We start from the raw sequence: 19,393 nt of genomic DNA on the forward strand, positions 1-19,393 counted from the left end.
TAATAAAGTAGGGTCAATATTTCATGTCCTATTTCCATTTTCCTATGCTTCGTCAACCAGGACGGGTTTTTCAAAAACATTTCACGCGGGGACTTATTTTTTACAGTTAGAGTCATCTCTTTACTCGTTTATTCACTTCATATCTTCACATTTTGTCACTATCATGCCCGATATTACGTGGAGGTACAGTTAAATATTTATTTAAAATACGTGGTAATACCTGGAGACAGTTAAAAGAAGTGAGCCACATTAGATTTAGAAGTAACATGATGTCAGCCATTTTTCATAGATGTCGGAGGATTTTAATTATCGTACCCGGGTGAAGAACATACCAAACCTGATGGAACCTCAGGGTTATTCTTAAGAAACCATATGGGGTTGCATTCAGTGCAAGAGAAACACGAAGACATCAGCCTTTCCGTGTATCTCACCCACAGCGCTTCTCGACGGCTAACCTCCCTCCTTGACGGGCTCTCGCTTGACTGGTACCCCGAGGGAAGCGATCTGAAGAATGTCGCCGCGGATTCCTTTTCAGCCGCGGCGGGGAGAGGTGCCTTCCCTCGGGCTGCGGGGTTAGCAGGGGACCCCCGCGCTCCCTAATGTCTTGAAATAACAATTTTCTCCCAGGAATCCGATCTCCTTGGCTCCCGAACGGAATTGTTCAATCCCTCCGGACCTGCGTTTTAATTAATTCCCTTGAATTTTCAGTTCTGTTCCGGGGTAAATGTCGTCACTCCGGGGAATTCTTTGTTGGGAGGTTTCTCTTTTCGCTCACCATTCCAAAACACGTGAAGCAAGTGCCAGCCTGTGTCATGGATACGTAATCGTGTATTCTACTTAAATTTTTCCCCGGAAGTAGAGCTGAGTATTGTGGATATTATCTACATGAGTCTTGGGAGGAAGAAGATGAACGACTAAAGAATTTCATAAGAATTTCTCCATAAACGCCGACATGATGACATCCCCGACATAATATTGCCTCAAAGCAAAACATAGCATATGGATGGCCACGTTGGACTGATATAGCTGAAAAAATGACCAAATGTAACTTATAAACTAGTTTTCAATCGATCCTTAGCGCCCATTGAAGTTTTGTAACTTCATCAACCAATTCGAGAAAAAGTATTTTCTATTATTTTTGGAATTAAAAACTAGCCTCTCAAAAAAGTACATAAGAAATAGAAAATTAACTTTTTAAACATATGTTGTTTACATAAGATTCGGTTTACAACAACGTTGAACACCATCATTCATCCACCAATCGACTATCTGCATTTAGCGATTCAAAATTGGCCTTCTCGTGCAGCTCTTTCATTGCATTATTCATTCCATTTTGTTCTTCAGTAAACTTTTGTATCCCAGAAGGCTCTCAATTATTTTTTTATATCCCTTTCCCTTCAGTTTTTTCCATAGCCATTCTTCAACCTTTCTGTGAGAAAATATTTATTTGTAGTATGGTCTATTTTATTCTAATCAGTCATCAGTAGGACCATAGTTCCATTAGTTATATTCGTTACTTGCATCACCATTTTATTTTTTATTATAGCAGCAGCAGAAAATTCATTTATAACTTAATTCATTATCTCTAGGCTAAACGTTCAACGTCCGTTAAATTTTCCATTTCTATGAATAATATACGTATTGCCTACTTGCTATGAATACGGATGATCTTATTGAAATTAATCATATGCCTGAAACAATTTAATTTGGAGTTAGAGAGTTACACTAAGACAGAGGAGAGTTATCCAAAATCGGATGTATTTCCTTCATTTAGAGATCTTGGAAACTCTACTATTAGATGATATCGTGGCGGAATCAAAAATTGTGCCCCTTTGAGGAACAGGTCATTCATGTGGAACTAATTCACAACCTCAACTCTCTACGTTTTTTCTTAATGATCGATTTAGGTATCATTGAATTTGTTATTTGAGAAATGATAATGGGGGACGATAAATGAGTGGGATGAATTCCCGCCATTCCTAAGGCCTCGAGTTGTTTTTTGAGTGACGATATTTCAATATAACTTAGTGAGTGTTAAGTAATATCATTACTTAACAAGGTTATGAAGAGAAATACTTCAACAAAACCTTATTTTAATGCTTGATGTGCACAAAAAGCGAATAAAAATTCAATTCTAGAAGTAAATTCAGTTGAATTTAAGTTAATCACATATAGAAAAGTTAAAAATATAATAAATGTAACCTACTATTTATGCGGAAAAAGAGCACGATAAGAGATATATATAAGGTCAAGAAGGACTCTAAAATATGCATCGTACTTACTTGTAATGATATTTAATTTTTTATCATTCACGCATTAAGTACAATAAGAAGATGTGAACCTATGTAGGTGCGAAATGAATCTATATATTTTCGAAGAAAAGCTACTAAGTTAAAAATTTGTTTCTCTCGACATTGAAAATATAATAGAAGAATTCTTGGAAGAGAATCTAAGCCAGGTCCTTAGGTCTAAACGATTTAAATTCAAAATACTCAATTTACAAGAAACTTAACGCCAATTTTTTCATCCTGCATTCATAAGCAAATTAAAACAAATTTATATTAAAACAATGTCTTCCTAGACCAGTTTCACTACTGTAGGTTTTGCTCCCAAAAGTAAGGCTCAATTCGCTAAGACTAGAGAATCTTATATGCTCATTGAACTCTTCATTCTCTACAATAAATGTGCACTTTTTATTCCACGATCCTCCTCGCCCTTCATTCGCCACTACGCTCAGCCAGTACAACCATTATAATGGTATTATTTTTTCCTCTTACCTTCCATTATAAATAACCATGTCACCCTCAGTTCAATAATAAACTCATCTCTTACTATTGTCATGCTACATTTTATTAAACTGCGCAATATTTATAGTTGGTTTATATCTTTTACCCATACATAATTTTTCAAAGCTTAGTTAAATAGCTCGCCGAATTATATGTAAATAAAAAACGGTCCTTTAAAAAGAAATATATATATCTTATAAAATTTTCCCCTTTAGAGGATACTATTCAAAAGGGTTAGAGAATATACTTTACATTAATTCTGGCATTTAACTTCACTGTACCGTAAAACCGTCTCAAGCGACAATTCGCCACATTTCGGTCGAAGGGGCCACCAATCAGGAGTGGCGCATTTAATTAGCATGAACACTCAATCCGAAAAATAAGCTATGATGCCTTATAAAGAGTAATATAAAAAGTAAAGGCTCATTTTTGATCTTAAAAATACAAAAATCTATATTTAAGTCGCGTACCGTACAAGCTCTACTGAACCTACTTATTAATGGGCAGGTTGAACTTGGATGGTTTTTTAAGCATTTAGAGAAATCGTGTAAGAAGAAATATAACGACAGTAATTTAAGATTTTCAAATATTATTACAAACCACAAACCAAATATTTAGAGCCAATATAAGATTTGCATGCCATAAATCATGAGTTTTGTATTCAAGGGTTTACATATAGATTAAGTCTAATTTTTTTCAGTATTTCCGATTAGGTATTTAGTAACTTCAAATTTTCGTATTTATAGGAATTTTGTAAATTAGAATAAAAATTTTCCATTATTAACCCATAAATTGGGAGGGAATATTTACACTTTGAGGAATATGGGAGCTCTAAAAGCACGAACATTGAAATCGTTCCACCTCAATGAACGATCCTATCGCAGCTCTGGGTCGCACAGATTCGAAACTTGTAGGCTCTTATTTTTTCGGCTCTTTTTGTCTCTTCTCGGTATGATTTGGAAAGAAAATCTGAAATTTGCCATTCAGTTACTCCCGGTAGTCCCTCAACTGTTCTGAAACTCGTGACTACGGGTGCGAAGAGAAGGGTGAAAGGGGAACGTGACCTCACCTGGCTCCGCATAGGGTCCGTGTTGATCTGGCACATGTACGTGCCGGAGTCGTTCTTCTGGACGTTCTCGATGTGCAACTTCCAGGTGTTGTGGCCGTTGTGGGTGACGGAGAGGCGAGGGTTGTGGGCCACCATGTGGTTGTGGATCGCCAGGATAGCCTTCGAGTCGGACTTGATCCACGCCACCTGCCGGGAAAAAAACGAAGGTAGAGAGATGGATGCCAGTTCGTGAATTATTTTTCCACGCCGACGCGACGGAGAGACGAATGAGAAAGGAGCGGGTGGAATAAAAGTTCTCACCATTATTTTACGTCCGGCAACAGACGACAGTCATCACAAACACCCAGCCCACGCCAACGTCTCTTCAATCCTCGCCTGAAGCGTCACCCGACAGTGGAGACCTCGCTCTCTCTCTATCTTTCTCTTGATCTGTCTCTCTCTCTCTCTCTCTTTGGTTTTCCCTGAACATCCCCTCCCGCTGCAGAGCGCGAAATTTTTCGTTATTCCCTCCGAGTGATGAATTAATCCTCTCCGCACTTCCTCATGACGGACGCGGCGAAGGGAAGGAGTGCGTGCGGACGAGAGTCCAAACGGATGGCGAAATGGAGGGAGAGAAAAAGAGACGTGTGTGCATCGCTAGCATTCACCCCTTCCTCGACCCTTTCTTCCCTTCTTGCCTCCGCCACTCTTACCCCTCCCCGTCCCCACACTACCTCTCCAACCCCGCACATTGCTCAGTGACGGCATTTTGATGCGGGGCTCGGGAGGGTTCTGCCCCGGGTTGGTAAATGCCGTAGCCAAAATTTCCGCGAAAATTTATACGGCTCCCTCTCCCTCCACGCGGGCGTGAAAATGTTTTCCAGTCATCTCGGACCCGAGACCGCGACCGAACGCGGGTCACAGGGAAAACTTTTTTTGAGGGCTTTCCATTGGTTAAATAGGCCAGTGAAGTTACGAAAAATGAACAATTTTGATGAAAAAATTTTCACGTTATCCACGATCGTGGTAAATTCGCGCAGTGCGGCTTAGATTGCGTTTCTCAGGCACAATTCTGATGTCAAACTGGTGCATGAGAAATTTTTCCTTTCCATGTGTTAGGCATGAGCTTCCCAAGTTACTATAATTGATTCTCTATCATATGACTCACTCGATCCCACTCCTTAATTAATTTATTTTTTTAGAGCCTATTCCACATTCTGCAAATCTGAAAATTTTGATGCGACGAAATTTCATTTTTAATTTCGAATTTATCGATTTTTATTTTTTGAGAAACACGTGGTACTGTAATTGATTAATATTACTGCGTCAAATTTTTTTCCAAATTTGACAAATTTCTACAAACTCATTAATATGTATTTAACATTTATCATTATTTTTAGTATATACATTGTGACAATCTGGAATTCGCACGCTGTAGCAGTTTTGAGAGTTGAAGCTGACATTCCATAGGGACTATAGTTTTTTTATTGAGAAATAATGCTGAGCTACGAGAAATATACGTGGACCAAATTGGTATGATGACTGAACACGTTGACGGTCAATTCTAAGATGAAATGGAGAGAATTTAATAGACTCCTCATTAAGAACGCCTTAATTACGATTGAATGATTTCATCTCCCGTACCTTTGAAGAAAATTCTTCATTGCCACATCGCAACACTTGACTTGAGAATGTAGTAAAAATATTGTTACCTTATATTTTTCAGTAACACTGGCAGAATTCAGCTCATACAAATATTCAAATTCAATCTATCAATAATTGAAAATTATTTTAAATAATGAAGAAATGAACAAAAAATTACAATTTGATCAGTTCTAATTTTTTTTCCTGAGGCACGTACAGCCATGAGCTCTTCTGGAAGCTTGATAAGTTTCTCTTTTTTCGATAAGATTTTATTCCCCAGCATATATGCCCAATTTTTAATTTCGGGAACGGTGACTATGATCACTTGTTTCTCATTTACGGAATTGTAACATTCCCCGCACGTTAAAATCTCGCGTAACATGCTTTCGAAAAAATGACTCGAAGAAGTGATACCGAACGCAATACCTTTTCCAATCCTATTAGAGTTGGCTCTCACCCAATACGAACCGTACGGAAAGAAAACACTACGAAGGCGAGTGCGAAGGTGTGCGTGCGTGCGAGAGCCCAGGTGCTCCGCCGGCACTCCGGCAGAACATTGGAGAGGAAGGCAGCGAAAGAGGACCCTGGAGAGTTAACAAAAATAAAGGATAATGCTGAATGAATTGACGGTTTTGAGAGAGCGGATCAATATGCGACGAAGCGAAACGCTAATTTCGAGATAGAGAAGAGAAAGGGTGTGATGGGATGTGCTCCGAAAGTGAATTGGTTGAAAAGGGAGTCGAAACGTAGGAATGGCGAGGATGAGGGACAGACCGCGAAGCCAATAGGAAAAAAATGAAAAATACAATATTTCCACGGGCAACTTTGCGGCGGTTCGGAAAGTGCACCGGACAGCAATCATCCCAGGTCGACGGAGACGGAAAGGGAGGGTGGGGGGAGCAGGATTCGCCAAGGGATGAACTCTCGCTTGCCTCTTCTGTTCAGGAGAGAGAGGCAGAAGAGGAGAGAGAAAGGAAAAGCCACGGGAGCAGATCGAGTCGTGTGCAATGAGAGGCGAGGAAAAGGGATGAGAGGGAGAAAGAGCTGCACCCTTATGCCTCAGATTTTCCATCGACTCCATTCCTTATCGAGCACACCCCCGATTCAATCAAAAATCACGAAACGATACTTCCCTTCCCGGGAGGGAATCGGAAAAACAAAAATAAAAATAACTCCCGGATGGCGGGGGAAAAACAAAAAAATGGAAATTTTTTTTCCTATTCTCGTGGAACTCGGCGTCGTGCAGAAGAAGGTGGGAGCGGGAGAGAGAAATTGCTATCATGTCGCGTGGTAGAGATGGGCGGCGTCAGGAGGTATGCTATGGGCTAAAGAAGGGACGAAGAGGGAAAGGTTTTGGAGAGGTCGATAGGGTAGGGAGGCGCGAGGTGGAGGTGGGGGAGAGAGAGAGAAATATAATCAGGGGAAGGTTGCAGTAACTCAATAGGGACCTTCCTGGTTTCAATGCTTGCGAAAGGAAGAGGAGGAATGGAGCCCCAACACAGCACACACACCTCTCCTGTCTCTTCCCTTTCTGCCCCCAAAACGTAAAGAGCCCGTCTTCTCTCTGCCTCCTTCGCCCCCCCTCTCGCACTCTCCCAGAAACACCCCCGACCCTCCATTCTCCGGCGGAGAGGAGGACGCTTTCCTTCCTTGAGAGGCCCCACTCTTCAACGCCCCTCCACTACCCGCACCGACCCACAGCTCTGCGCCCTCTCCGCGGAGACTCTGGCAACGCCCGCCGCCCCTCCTACACACACGTCCCATACTCTCTGCTTCCAGCAATCATTTCCGGTGCTCTCTCGAAATAACGACGCTGGTAATGCGATTTGTTCCGGCGGTTTTCCCAGACGGCCCCGGAGGCATTTCCTCGTGCCTGCCACCACGCCCACCCACCACCTCCACCACCATCTACCCCCTTCCAACCTCCTCCCCACGAGACTCCTCTCCCGGCAGCCATATCCCCTTTGTTCCTCTTCCGTTTCCTTGCTTCCTGTGCCTTTCCACTCCCTCTCCCCTCCCCTAGCATCCGCAACTCCTTCCCCGCCCACTCCTTACCCCATCCCGTCATCTCAAAACCTTCACCGCGAGAAAAGGCGGCTTTTGGGTACATTTTCCTTTCGAGAAATAGGGGGGGGGGTGCCGACTGCAAAGAGCGGGGGGGTTCCATCTCACCAAGGTCCATTCCCTCTCTCCCGCGCCTCGTACCCACTTCACCTTCTCTCCTTTTGCACTTTCAAGGATCTTTTGTTCTTCCGCTCTCTCCCTTATTGGGTCTGCCTCTTGGTTTTCCCCGCTCCCTCCTCCACTCCTCTCTCGACACCGAGGCGACCGACCGTTCTCTCCTCCAGGGCCACTGAAGAGCATTTTTTAGATGAGGATTGAGAGGTCCGGAGATAGGCGGCGGTGAGGGGGGTGGGTTTAGGGGGGAGGACATGGGTCACGATCAGTGCCGGCGGAGGGCCCAATTCCTTTCCTCGCCCTCGTTTCCCTGAAGTTCCAGTTACCTTCCCCTACCCCTACCTGTACATGCCTGGGTCCCCCACCTACCTCCCCTCATCCCGAGGTTTCCACGCGATTCGCCCCCTTTTCGTCCTTCCATGTGCGACACCCTCCCTACGTTCTGTCCCCGCTCTCCTTCCTGTGATTCTCCCACCGCCCCTCCTCAACCCTTTTCCGTCCCAGCTAATTCCCTCCCTTCTAAGATCGTTTTGTTGGCGTAAACCGAAATTGCGGGTCTTGCTCATCTTTTTTTTCTTCTGCCAGCTACGCGTGGTATGTATATTAATGAGTCGCCGACTGTAGTACAGATATGCGCGTAAGTGGAATTTCGTGGAATCGAAAGATAGCCGGCGTGGAACGCCACGATATTCCCCTACCCCCTCCAGTTTACATTAGGGGATTCCGAAGCGGAACATTATACGCGCGGAGTGACAACAACGTGACAAATGTGCGAATAAATCGAATCTGGGGCACTGATTTCGATGCAATATAGTATAGCATAGACTCGATAACATCGGGGAAAATTTTAAACACACGTCTGTTTTCCTACACCTGTTTAAAAAATATTCTTCATTATTAATTCCTCGGATAATGGGTGACATTAGATATCAATAAATAAGCTAAAAATAATTTGTTATTTATCTCATTCTTAACTGTCAACATGTAATGAACTATATGATACTCAAAATTTACAATAACAACGGGTTCACAGCATATGAAGCGCATTTACAAAAGGAATCTTTTACAATACGCAAGAGAAGCTAGGTTTTAACGGGGAAAGCCCAATGATTTTTTAAGTTAAGCGTCGTTTCATTCCATAATCATAGTATAGATTAACTTTACCATAAAGCAAAAATATATTTTGGTTGCACAGGGCTATATTTAAATTGCTCATCGTAGCCGCCACTAAATTTTTCCATGAATATCCTTTTTCCAGATTTTAAAATATCACGATTTTGTTCCCAAACAAAATCAGCAACTGTCACTGTTTGCATTGATATAATATTTATTTAAGTTTCTTTTACCTCCTAGCATAAAAAAGTATTTTTATATTTTTCGTATTTTCTTCCTGATTTGGAAATTATGCTGTCTTTTCATAATATCTTTTACCATTCCTTCCAAACTACTCATGTCAATTAAAAACCTTTGTTTGTCTCTCCTCAAGTACTTTCATCACTATGCAATCTCTCAGTTTCTAGACATTTTCTCCTGAGTTGCGGTGATCTTCATTAAATATATGAGTAGTGAGGACACTAGCTGATTTGAAACTGTTGCGCCTCAATAAAATCCAGTGGCCGAATATATTGTGTTCCTTATATTATGAACATGAATTTCCACTTGGTTGAGCCGGAAACTATCAAATGTATTTGATGAATTTAATCAATAACAATGCATTATTCTGTTACAAAAGAATGTTGAAGATTGAATCGAAAATTCCTAAATGGCAGAAAAAGAATTGGATTGAATTGCATCACTGAGAATAACAGGCTCCTTTATTGAAAACACTGTTGGTCATATCATTTTCAAAAGGCAAAAATGCTTCTGAGGGTGAATGGGAAAAGTTCTGAGGGGCCCAGAACGAAGTGCTCCTGAACTATATATCAATTATGTGGAGATAAATATTAATGTTGGGAGTTGGTTTAAAATTAAAGGAATATACATTCAATGCAACTTTCAAAAATTAGCAGTTCCACAGAGAATGAGATACTGGGTCAGAGGTTTGAAGGAAATTACATTACAAATCAACAGTTCCTCGATTTCGATCTTAATAATCATGAAAACGTTTAAAAAGTACTCAAAATACTGTCATCCAACGAAGGTGTAAGACGATATGTTCATACAGAAGAATGAGGAAAGGCGAAAAACACGTACAATTCAATTAACTACAAAATGTTACCACCATACGCGTTTGGCTCAATGAGGAAATCTGGAGCAATACTCTTTATATGAATTCGTAATTAAATGTCCCTGTTGAATCTGACAATCTAATGTAAAACAAGATGACTCATGGATATAAAACGAGCGTAGTATTGTGTACATTTAAATAATGGAAAGTTTATATTGCACCCATCCTTTAGAGACGCGAAGTTCTGGGCAAAAACTTAAAAAGATGACTGTCTTCTAATACGTAAACAACACTTCCCTCCATCTTTTACTTACAATTGATCAGATCAACTATTATCATTTGAATTGACTATAACTCCCAATTTCTTCGTACAATTGGAACTATATCGCAATCAAGCTCTTTCAAACCATCGAAGATCATTAGAGCCAAACGACTGTGATGCTCAGTATAGAAACTATACCTCTGACTTGTAAAGTATTATCGCTCATTCCTACCCCTATTTTCCATTCGATACCCATTCCATACATAGACTGCGCCTCCTCATCTAATTCTTTTTCATCCTGTCCTCAGTTCTGCCTCCGCTCAAACATTTATCCATTCTCTCTTTACTTAAGGGCAACCAAAATGTGTCAACTGTGAAATTGAATATACTCGTATTTTATGCTAACTACTATAATCTTTTATTACACTGTTACAGGAGAGACTCATCGTATCAATGGTTTCGTGATTATAAATACATATTTTAAATAACATTGTATCATAAAACTTTAATGGAGTTTGTAATTAAATAATTATTAATGCCACAAAATATTTCAGTGATAATTCAATCAACGAAAGTGATTCGTTCGTCTCCGTGGGTCATCCCTCAATTCGTATCTCGAAACTAAATATTCCATTTTATCGTACGGGAAATCAATCTATTCCAAAATAAGAAATATTGGTATGCATAGAGCAATCATGATTTTTTCGAATTCGATTAATTTCGAATAAAAAATTAGTCAAAAAATCTTGATATGCATCGCAGCAGCTTATCTTCTAAAAATAGTATTCAGTCAGGGATGGTGCAAAGATTCTCGGAACGGTTTACGTAAACACCTTAAAAATGTATTAGTTTTTTTAGTATAAAAACTGAAACTACATTGAGCGTTCACTGAACATAGTATGTATATAAAGTAGCAGCTATCATTACACCCATGAATGTTTAGCGAGAACGTGCATGCATGCTTTAGTACAAGAATTAACCAGCGGCATGTGCTGCGCAAAATGCATACAGCAAGGGAAAGCTTTGAATCTGCAAACCTTTGAACAATTATTATCATGTTGTCGCTCGTAGTACACAGACTGGGATATGCTATATCGAAAAGATTCGTATGTGCCGAAGGAATTTGCATCTAGAAGTCAAAACACAATACAGAAAAAAATCATTCGCAGAGCGCTTCATAAGTGGAGGTACCAATATACTGCATTTTTAGCATACAATAAAAGTTAAGCAACAACAGTTTTGGCCTCGTGCAGAACCCAGGAAAAATTAGCAGCTCTCTTAAATACTAGGCATGACAAATTGTTCGTGCATGGATGTGGATGTGGAGCAGAAATATCTTAATTTCTTTTCGCCGTGTGAGAATCATCTTTGCATCCGCCAAACTCAGCGTCTCGGAATTTCCTTCATGAACTTACTTGGAGCGAGTTATTTCCCCACACCAAAGGAGGGATGTTGGGGTGCATGGCCTTGGGCTCTGATTCGTGGAGAATGCAATCGAGGGAGGGGAAGGAGATGGAGAATTGAGGGACAGGAGGGGATTAGGGAGGTGTGAGGAGGGGGATGGGAGCGGGTGAGGTTAAATCGCCTTATCGCGAGACTCATGACAAACGCACTTAAATGCAATCACTCCCTTCACCGCATCCGCTCGCTTCTCATTCCCCTCCCCTCACCTGCCTTCCCAACACCGCTTTTCCCTCTACACACTTCCTCTATTTTTATCCTTTCCTCATTCCAATCGCCCTCTTTAAACCTTCCTCAGTCCCCGCAGATGCCTCCCCATCCATATGTCTCCCTTTGGATTGGTACAGTGTATCAACAGCGACGAGAGACATTCCTGCATAGATGCAAACATCAGTACAAAATGGCAGAGAGCAAGGGAAGTTTGGAAAAGAAAATCGTAACGGATATGCAGAATATGTAGTGCTGTGGAATGCGGTGTGCATGTGACAATGGTGAAGGGAGTTTTGTCTTAGCAGTGATTTTTGACAGACCGTTGCAAGATTAGGTAGTGCGAAGGGGAATAGGATTAAAAATCGTGGGGTGCAATCCGATGAGCCTTGAAGATTATTATGCGTTATTAAATGGACTGCGAATTCGATTTAATTGCTTAGTGCTCGTATAGACCGGTGAAACCAAAAGTGATTGAAATGTTATAGATACGGATGAGGAAGTGAACCCTTAGGGAGGTCTTTGGGCTTAACAAGGTTTTTTCAGCCTTGCGGATGGCATTTGACGTCGACGAATGCTTTAATTTAGTTCAAGAAATCACGGCGACATCTTTTATGAGCAATAATATTTAACATTCCAAGGGCAGATCTCACAGTCGACCGAGAAGACCTTGAGAGACAAGCGAAGGGGGAAAACTAATAGACTAAGATTTACATATTGCTTTCGAATATCAAGCCAAAAATGTATTATATAAAAAAACAATTCAAATCCTATAATATATCAAATAGAGCATTTTCATCTTTCTCACATTTGTATCTCTTCCAAAGACAACACATCCAATGCCTAGGATAACATCAGTGACAACTATGACTTACGAGAGATCATACTTTTAACTTTGTTATTCAGCAAAGCCGTTAAAACTGTTTGACTACAGTGAATTTGTGCGCAAAAAATAAGTTGGGCACGGAGAGAAATAAAATGCAAACCTCAAAGTCAGGTTTTCACTCTGACATTTAAAAACTTATCCAGTGCAAAGGACGGCTGTGGTCCTCTCCAACAAAAAAATAAACCATCCGCCGCAAATTCGTTTGTTATGAGGTCATGTAACACCCAGAATTGAAGTAGTTAGAACAGAATGCCATGAAAAACAGTGGAACTAATAAGAATGGCAGCGTATAATAGAGATAAGTTATATCGAATAGTCGAAACCCTTCCCTGACAAAGTATACGCAAATACCCAATATTATATGTGACATGTGTATTAAAATATATCTGTGCCACAAAGGCATGTTACTTATATTTTTCTTTCCTAAAATATATTAGTTACTAATTAGAATTGTTATAATGAAGGTTTCTGCGATTATGTACGGATAACAAACTTTTTGGGCCACCACCACCACGTTGCTATCCCTAGCTGGATGACGGTTCCCCTGTCTTAGTACTCAGAATCTTCATGTCCAAGTGCCTGCGGGCCTGACCAAGCCTGAACGGTAGACGACCGAACGAAGACTTGAATGGTATGCCTGAATAAGGCCTGCCCTTCCTTATTTACTCTTTACTTATTTTCCCTAGTTGACGACAGCATGTAAATAAATGATTTTAATATATTACTTTTCCATTTTTCTTTATAAGCAGTTTACCTTACCACATTTTTATCAACATTATTTAAATCTAGGAAATACAATTTACTCTCTACAATTTTAACGATATTTATGAGGAAACGTGGAGAACATAGATCATCATACTTTTTCTATGTTCTTCATTAATCGTGCATTTTTTCATGTTGTTCATCGCATCTCAACAAGTCTATGTACCGGACGATAGAATTTAATTTCATTCCATGTTCAATTATATATTTTTTCCAATTAATTTGCTTTATAATTTTCCTCTAGGACTTACTCTCATTATGAAAGGATTCTTCTGCTTTGAATGTAGTTTTTTTTCTACTTTCCCCGCCTATTGCTCCTTCAAGCATGACGAGAGGAAAAGGGCTACTGCCTAAGACTTAACTGCTCCGGCTTTTGCCCTCCCACCCCACTCTGCCTTCCAAGACTCTCGTTCACCTCCACCCCCCGTTCCCACTCATTCTTCCCTTTATCCTGCACACCCTTCAACCACCTACCTCAGTGGCTTCACCCCCACAAGATGATTTCCCGGTCGGTACTCCCGAGTTATTATGTTCCAATTCTCCCATTGGCGCCAGGGCGCATTACGATTGCAATAAAAACCGCCATCTCCACTCAACTTCAACGTCATCCGTGGGGGCTGGCGCAGCAGAAGAGGCTTTTGGTGGAATAGAATCCAGGATTGAAACGAAGAGAACTTTTTTTTAGCCTCAGCTACATTACAACGAAGAGAGTCAGCGCGCGCCGCTGGTTAGTCCACTTCAGATTTTCCTCCGAATCCGCGGCGCATAAAGGAGCACTATTTCCTCTTGATCTGAACTCTGAACTTGGTTGATAAAATTTGACATTAATTTAACACCGCGGTGTTAAGTGCCTGATCGGCTAAGAAGTTGAGAAAATGACTGCGTGTTAGTGATAAAATTCAAACGAATGGGAGCCTATTTTGATCTTAAAGCTCCATCCATGATTCATGAATTTAATTTAGTAATAGTTATTTAATTTTCGTATTTGTAGGTCTTAGCGTGCGCCACGTAAAGAAGTGGCGCACGCTAAGACTGATATCCTGCATAAAGCTTCCACTCACATTTCTTCCAGAAAATATCACGATAGCCAAGTAATTCTCACTTTTGAAACTCTTTTTTAATGGAGAAAATCACGACGGGTAATTTTACGATTTTACCTTCAGGAATGAATTTTTTGGAACAGTAACATTCATTTAATTAAAAGGAAATAAAATTGTTTAGGTTTCTTGGAAAATTAGATGAGAAATCATAATGAAACCGGTTGTACCAAAATCAATAATTTTCGTAAAATAATTAGTTTTTAGCCAATCTTTTAGATGAGATTTCTTAAAGTTGGGCCTGGAAATGCTGAATTTATATCTTTGTTACCTGGAAAATCGAAGAAAATGAGAAAAATACTTGTAAAAACGAAAGAAGTGAACATATTAATCATTAGAATATTAACTTTATACTTGAAAAGCATTGATAAAGTTGAAATACACTGACCTTCCACACTAAAGAGAAATCTCTGAAAGGAACTCAGTTTTAATAACTACCTTAAAATTATACTGAATTAACGGTCTCGTTTGAACTTTTTGTTCAGCAAGATATTTTTACGAGGGTAATCCCATAAATACCCGACCCAACAAAGGAAACACAAATATTTTGGAAAAGAATGTGTTTATTTTTCAACACAATCTCTTTTCAGCTCTATACATTTTTCCCAGCAATGTTCAATAAGTCCGATATCCTTTTTATAATAAGAACTGTCTCGCTCCTTAAAATATCTATTAACTGCCGGTATCACTTCTTCGTGGTTAGAAAATCTTTTACCTCAGAGCCATTTTTTTACGCATTCGAGCAGAAAATAATCCTATGGGGCTAAATCTGGCGAATAGGGGGCAAGGGGTAGCAATTCAAACTTTAATTCATGAGTTTTGGCCATTCCAATAACGGATTTATAAGCTAGTGCATTTTCCTGATGAAATAACACTTTCTTCTTAGCCAAATGCCGACTCTTTTGTTTGATTTCTTTTCTCAAACATTACAATAAGTTCGCATAACACTCGCCGTTAATAGTTTTTCCTTTTTCAAGTTAGTAAATGAAAATTATTGTCGATCAAAGCGAAGAATCTTTAGTAATTTCTCGGATGCATCATAATAATAGGAATTCAACAATTTCAGAGTGTAAAAATCATTCGCCTTGACTGGGGTTCGAACCCAGATCCCTCAATATCCGGTCGAGTGCTTTAGCCACTTAAGCTACCGAGGCGTCCTCTTAAACTCTGAAATTTTGGGGTTTTTAAAGGAACTAGATGTTGTGACGAAATACCGTACATACATGTACATACCGTACGTACGTAAATACCGTACATGATTTTTACACTCTGAAATTGTTGCATTGAAATGCACATTAGCGGATGACTCCGTTAAAAGTTACTGTTGCGGCATCTCCCGCAGTTTCTTTGGAATAATAATAGGAGTTTAAGTATGGGCACATAGTGTAATCTTAAAAAATGGTGTAACTTATTTTACAATAAGACTGTAGGGAAACTCAAGTTTTAAGGGCCTCCAGAATCCCAATTACCATTAGTCACTTCATTGAAAGTCTATCACCATTATTTCAAAGAATATTTCCGTCATTAAAAAGAAGTTCCACCCCAGGTGGTAGGGCAGCCATATTGATTAGTTAAAATGACGACGCGTGGGAAGATTTGAGGAATAAAATAGGGGATCCAAATTTTATGATTTTCCTTCTGCGTGGCATCATCAAGTGAGTTATTCCACACGATGGTGAAACTATGGTTGTTGATAAATATTCATTGTCACATTGCTGTATTTTAGTTATCTATATAATGAAGAAATTCCCCTGAGTAAGGGTTCAAACAGTGTTATACGTGATTCATGATGATTCTTGGGACGGAAATGTATAAAAATATTTGGTTTGAAATTGCCAAATATACTCCTAAGGTTATCCTTGGGAAAAACTAAAGAGAAATCAATCCAATAAAATGAAAATCAATAAACTTATTTTAGGTAATAACTAATGGATTAGTCAGTCATGTCTACTTGTGTATTAAGTTCTCATCGTCTTACTTATTGAATGGAAAGGATTGACAAATATACAATTTTTTCTTTTGCGAATTTATATTTTATATTATTTTCATCGGGCAATTCAACTGCAGGGAATCCTGGAAACCCGTATAACACCAAGGCATGATTCAGAAAAGGTGACAGTTGGAAGAATGGATGGACACCAGTAAACTAGGTATTGTGTAAAGGGATTATCCTGCTCGCTACGTAATTGACGTTGGGATAAGTGAACATTCACTCAATCCCAATGGCGTCGTATCCCTCAGCCGGCGTTAAATATGGCCTTTGATCTAATCTCATACGACGTAAATTAACGAGGAAACCAATTCCCTCTCTCGCTTTTCCATTTCCTCAGGAATACTTTCTCAGTCTTTCATCCCGAGATGGAGTCTGTGTGGGCACCCCTCCCTCAGGCAATCCCCCATCCTTGGACGCTTGAGCAACTCACACGCCTTCTCTATCTCCTCGGTCTGTCTCACACTCTTCTCCGCTCACGGCTAATTCTCATAAAAATTCTATTCACCTCGAATCATTTTCCCCTTCACAAATGCCGTAAGACTCTTATCCATTACTTTGGGGAACTAAGCGCTTTCCAAAAAATAAATCAACGTCACTTTTTATTTTTCCTTGTCGTACCCTAGCCAAAGCAAACCTTATTAATTTTCTTGCTTGACACTTGAAAATTTCATGATTTCTGAGAATTGCGATATCCCGCAAACTTTCAGTTTTTCCGACCATTCTTCTGTTGAGTTTTTCTTTGATATATTTGCCAATAACTAGACATTTATTTCCATAGTCTCTCTACCTATAAAAATTTGATTTGCGCTCTACTCGGAGTAACTTCATTTAATGATGCATGAAAATCACGGAATAAAGGAAATAACAATCAATCTATGCATTTTAATCTTTTGCGGTTCATCTTGGTTTTACATTGAAAAAGAAACAAGACAATAACTGGGGCGATCATCCAATTAATTTAAGAGTTAAACCGTAAATTTTTGTTGAATTAATTTGTTTGTTCCCTAAATAATCATGATCACACTCAACTAGGGATAATGAAATAACACGAAAAAGTTTGAGGCTAGAAAAGAAACTCAGTCATCTTTACCTTTATTTTTCCAGAAATTATAAGGCTAACTCAAAAAACTAAATTTTCTAATACATAAAAATTGTGCGCGTTTGTACTTATTTGAGCGCTGGAGAGCGATGGCAGAATATATGACCGTAGTTAAAGACAGATAATGCAAAAATCATTACTAATTAGTATCCTATCATTTAAGGCAGGTTTTGGATGAACATACACCTTTAAGTAGATTGTTGCGTTTCTTAGCCTAGTCTACAAAGACAAAACCCGGCATCTCAAATAACATGAAATAAATATACAAATATGCATATTTTCTATCGATCTTCAATCCCTCCAACATACCTATCTTTTTTCTCCCCTTACCATGTTTTCTAACGCTCTTTGTCAGTCTTCAGATTCAAGCACAATTAAAATACTCCTAATCTATCTTTCCTGTCTCTCTGTTTGGATATCTCACAAAAATCCTTTTTCATATATCAGCATACTTAATATGTCGTTCGTTTTCATTCCCTTTCATTTTAACGTTCCCATCCTTCTCCACACCCACGCCTCAAAAGTCTTCGATCTAAGCGTATGATACTCTTTCATAGGCCGTGCTGTAGAAAATATCGCACTCCTCATATCAAAGTTTTGCAATTCGTCTCTTAATTAACGTCCCTGTCATCAATTCCCTGCACTGGTAAAATTTTCTTTGCCTAGCGAAATTATTTTTTCATATTTCCCTACTACGCGTACATTGACAGTCTTGGTCAAAATTACTTCCGATATACTTGAACCACGGATCTTTCGACTTGCCGGGCCGATGCTCTAACCACTTGAGCTATCGGGGAAACGTAATTAACGCAGATCTCTGGCTCAAGTCCCGGTCAAGGAAATATTTTTATGCTTGTGACCTGCTCGATTCCGCCTTTCCCACCTTCCTGTGTTTGTCCAATATGTATGTTTTTATCCATTTTCCATATATCTTTATCCATGAGAAAGAATAAATAAATATATAAATATAAATATATATATACGTATAAAACATTATCTATATCATATTTTCAAAAGGTACACACACATATTTATGCATACACATACTTGCTAGAGAGATTAGTGTTACTATTTTTATTGGACTGGCATCTAATTTCACCTTGGATAAATGCAGGACATCATTATCATATTGTTACTGTATTTTTCTTTTATTATATCTGAAATATATAATTATGAATGTCAAAGCCTCCATTACAAATTTTCTCGATCGATGCATTGAACTTCCAAAATTAGATCAACTTCATATTTTATCATAATCAGTATTTTAATCTTAGGTTTTTATTAACGTAAGCTCTCAATTCTTCCCTCTCTAAAGCAATAAGCAATAATGCAATCATGCTATGAAATGGCTTCGTCAAAAACCCTCTCGGCCTTTATCTACGTACGTCACCCTCAGTCTTTCCTGTGAGCCCACCCATCCATTCTGCAATGTTCCAAACGAATAAATTGTTTCTGTGAGAGTACCCAAAGCTACTCATTCTTCTATTCCTCATAGTACTCCATATTGCTTTCTCATAGTTTACGTTTCTGTAAACATCTTTATTTGTCCTTTCATCCAGCAATTTGATCTACAGTCTTAAACTTGAGTACCAGGTTTCTATGGCTTCTGCTCCTATTTATCTCGGGTCTGATTTCCCAAGTTACCACGTCTCCATATAATATCATACTATCCGCACTGTTTAATTATTGCAAAATTATATTATTTGATTATAGCAGTCGCCGCTTCTTCGTAAACGGCTTCTCAGCTCAAGCCTCTCTCAGCTTGAAAACGCCTTTCTCATTAAGTACTTTCTCTACTACTTC

General features: G+C 39.3%; 1 protein-coding gene across 3 annotated transcripts in view; it reads right to left on the reverse strand.

Moving 5' to 3' along the window:
* LOC139693703 (lachesin-like) overlaps positions 1-19,393 on the reverse strand; it is a 702,929-nt gene that overhangs the window by 202,028 nt on the left and 481,508 nt on the right. For 2 of the 3 annotated variants that reach the window (XM_071591961.1, XM_071591968.1), the window contains one exon: positions 3,856-4,041. In XM_071591961.1, the coding sequence (XP_071448062.1) occupies positions 3,856-4,041 (186 nt within the window). Of the gene's footprint in view, positions 1-3,855; positions 4,042-4,155; positions 4,255-19,393 lie in introns of those variants that run through there. The other variant, XM_071591976.1, reaches the window with a different exon arrangement.

This window comes from Hetaerina americana, unplaced genomic scaffold (assembly GCF_022747635.1).
Source record: "Hetaerina americana unplaced genomic scaffold, ioHetAmer1.1.p SCAF_1, whole genome shotgun sequence".
NCBI lineage: Eukaryota > Metazoa > Arthropoda > Insecta > Odonata > Calopterygidae > Hetaerina > Hetaerina americana.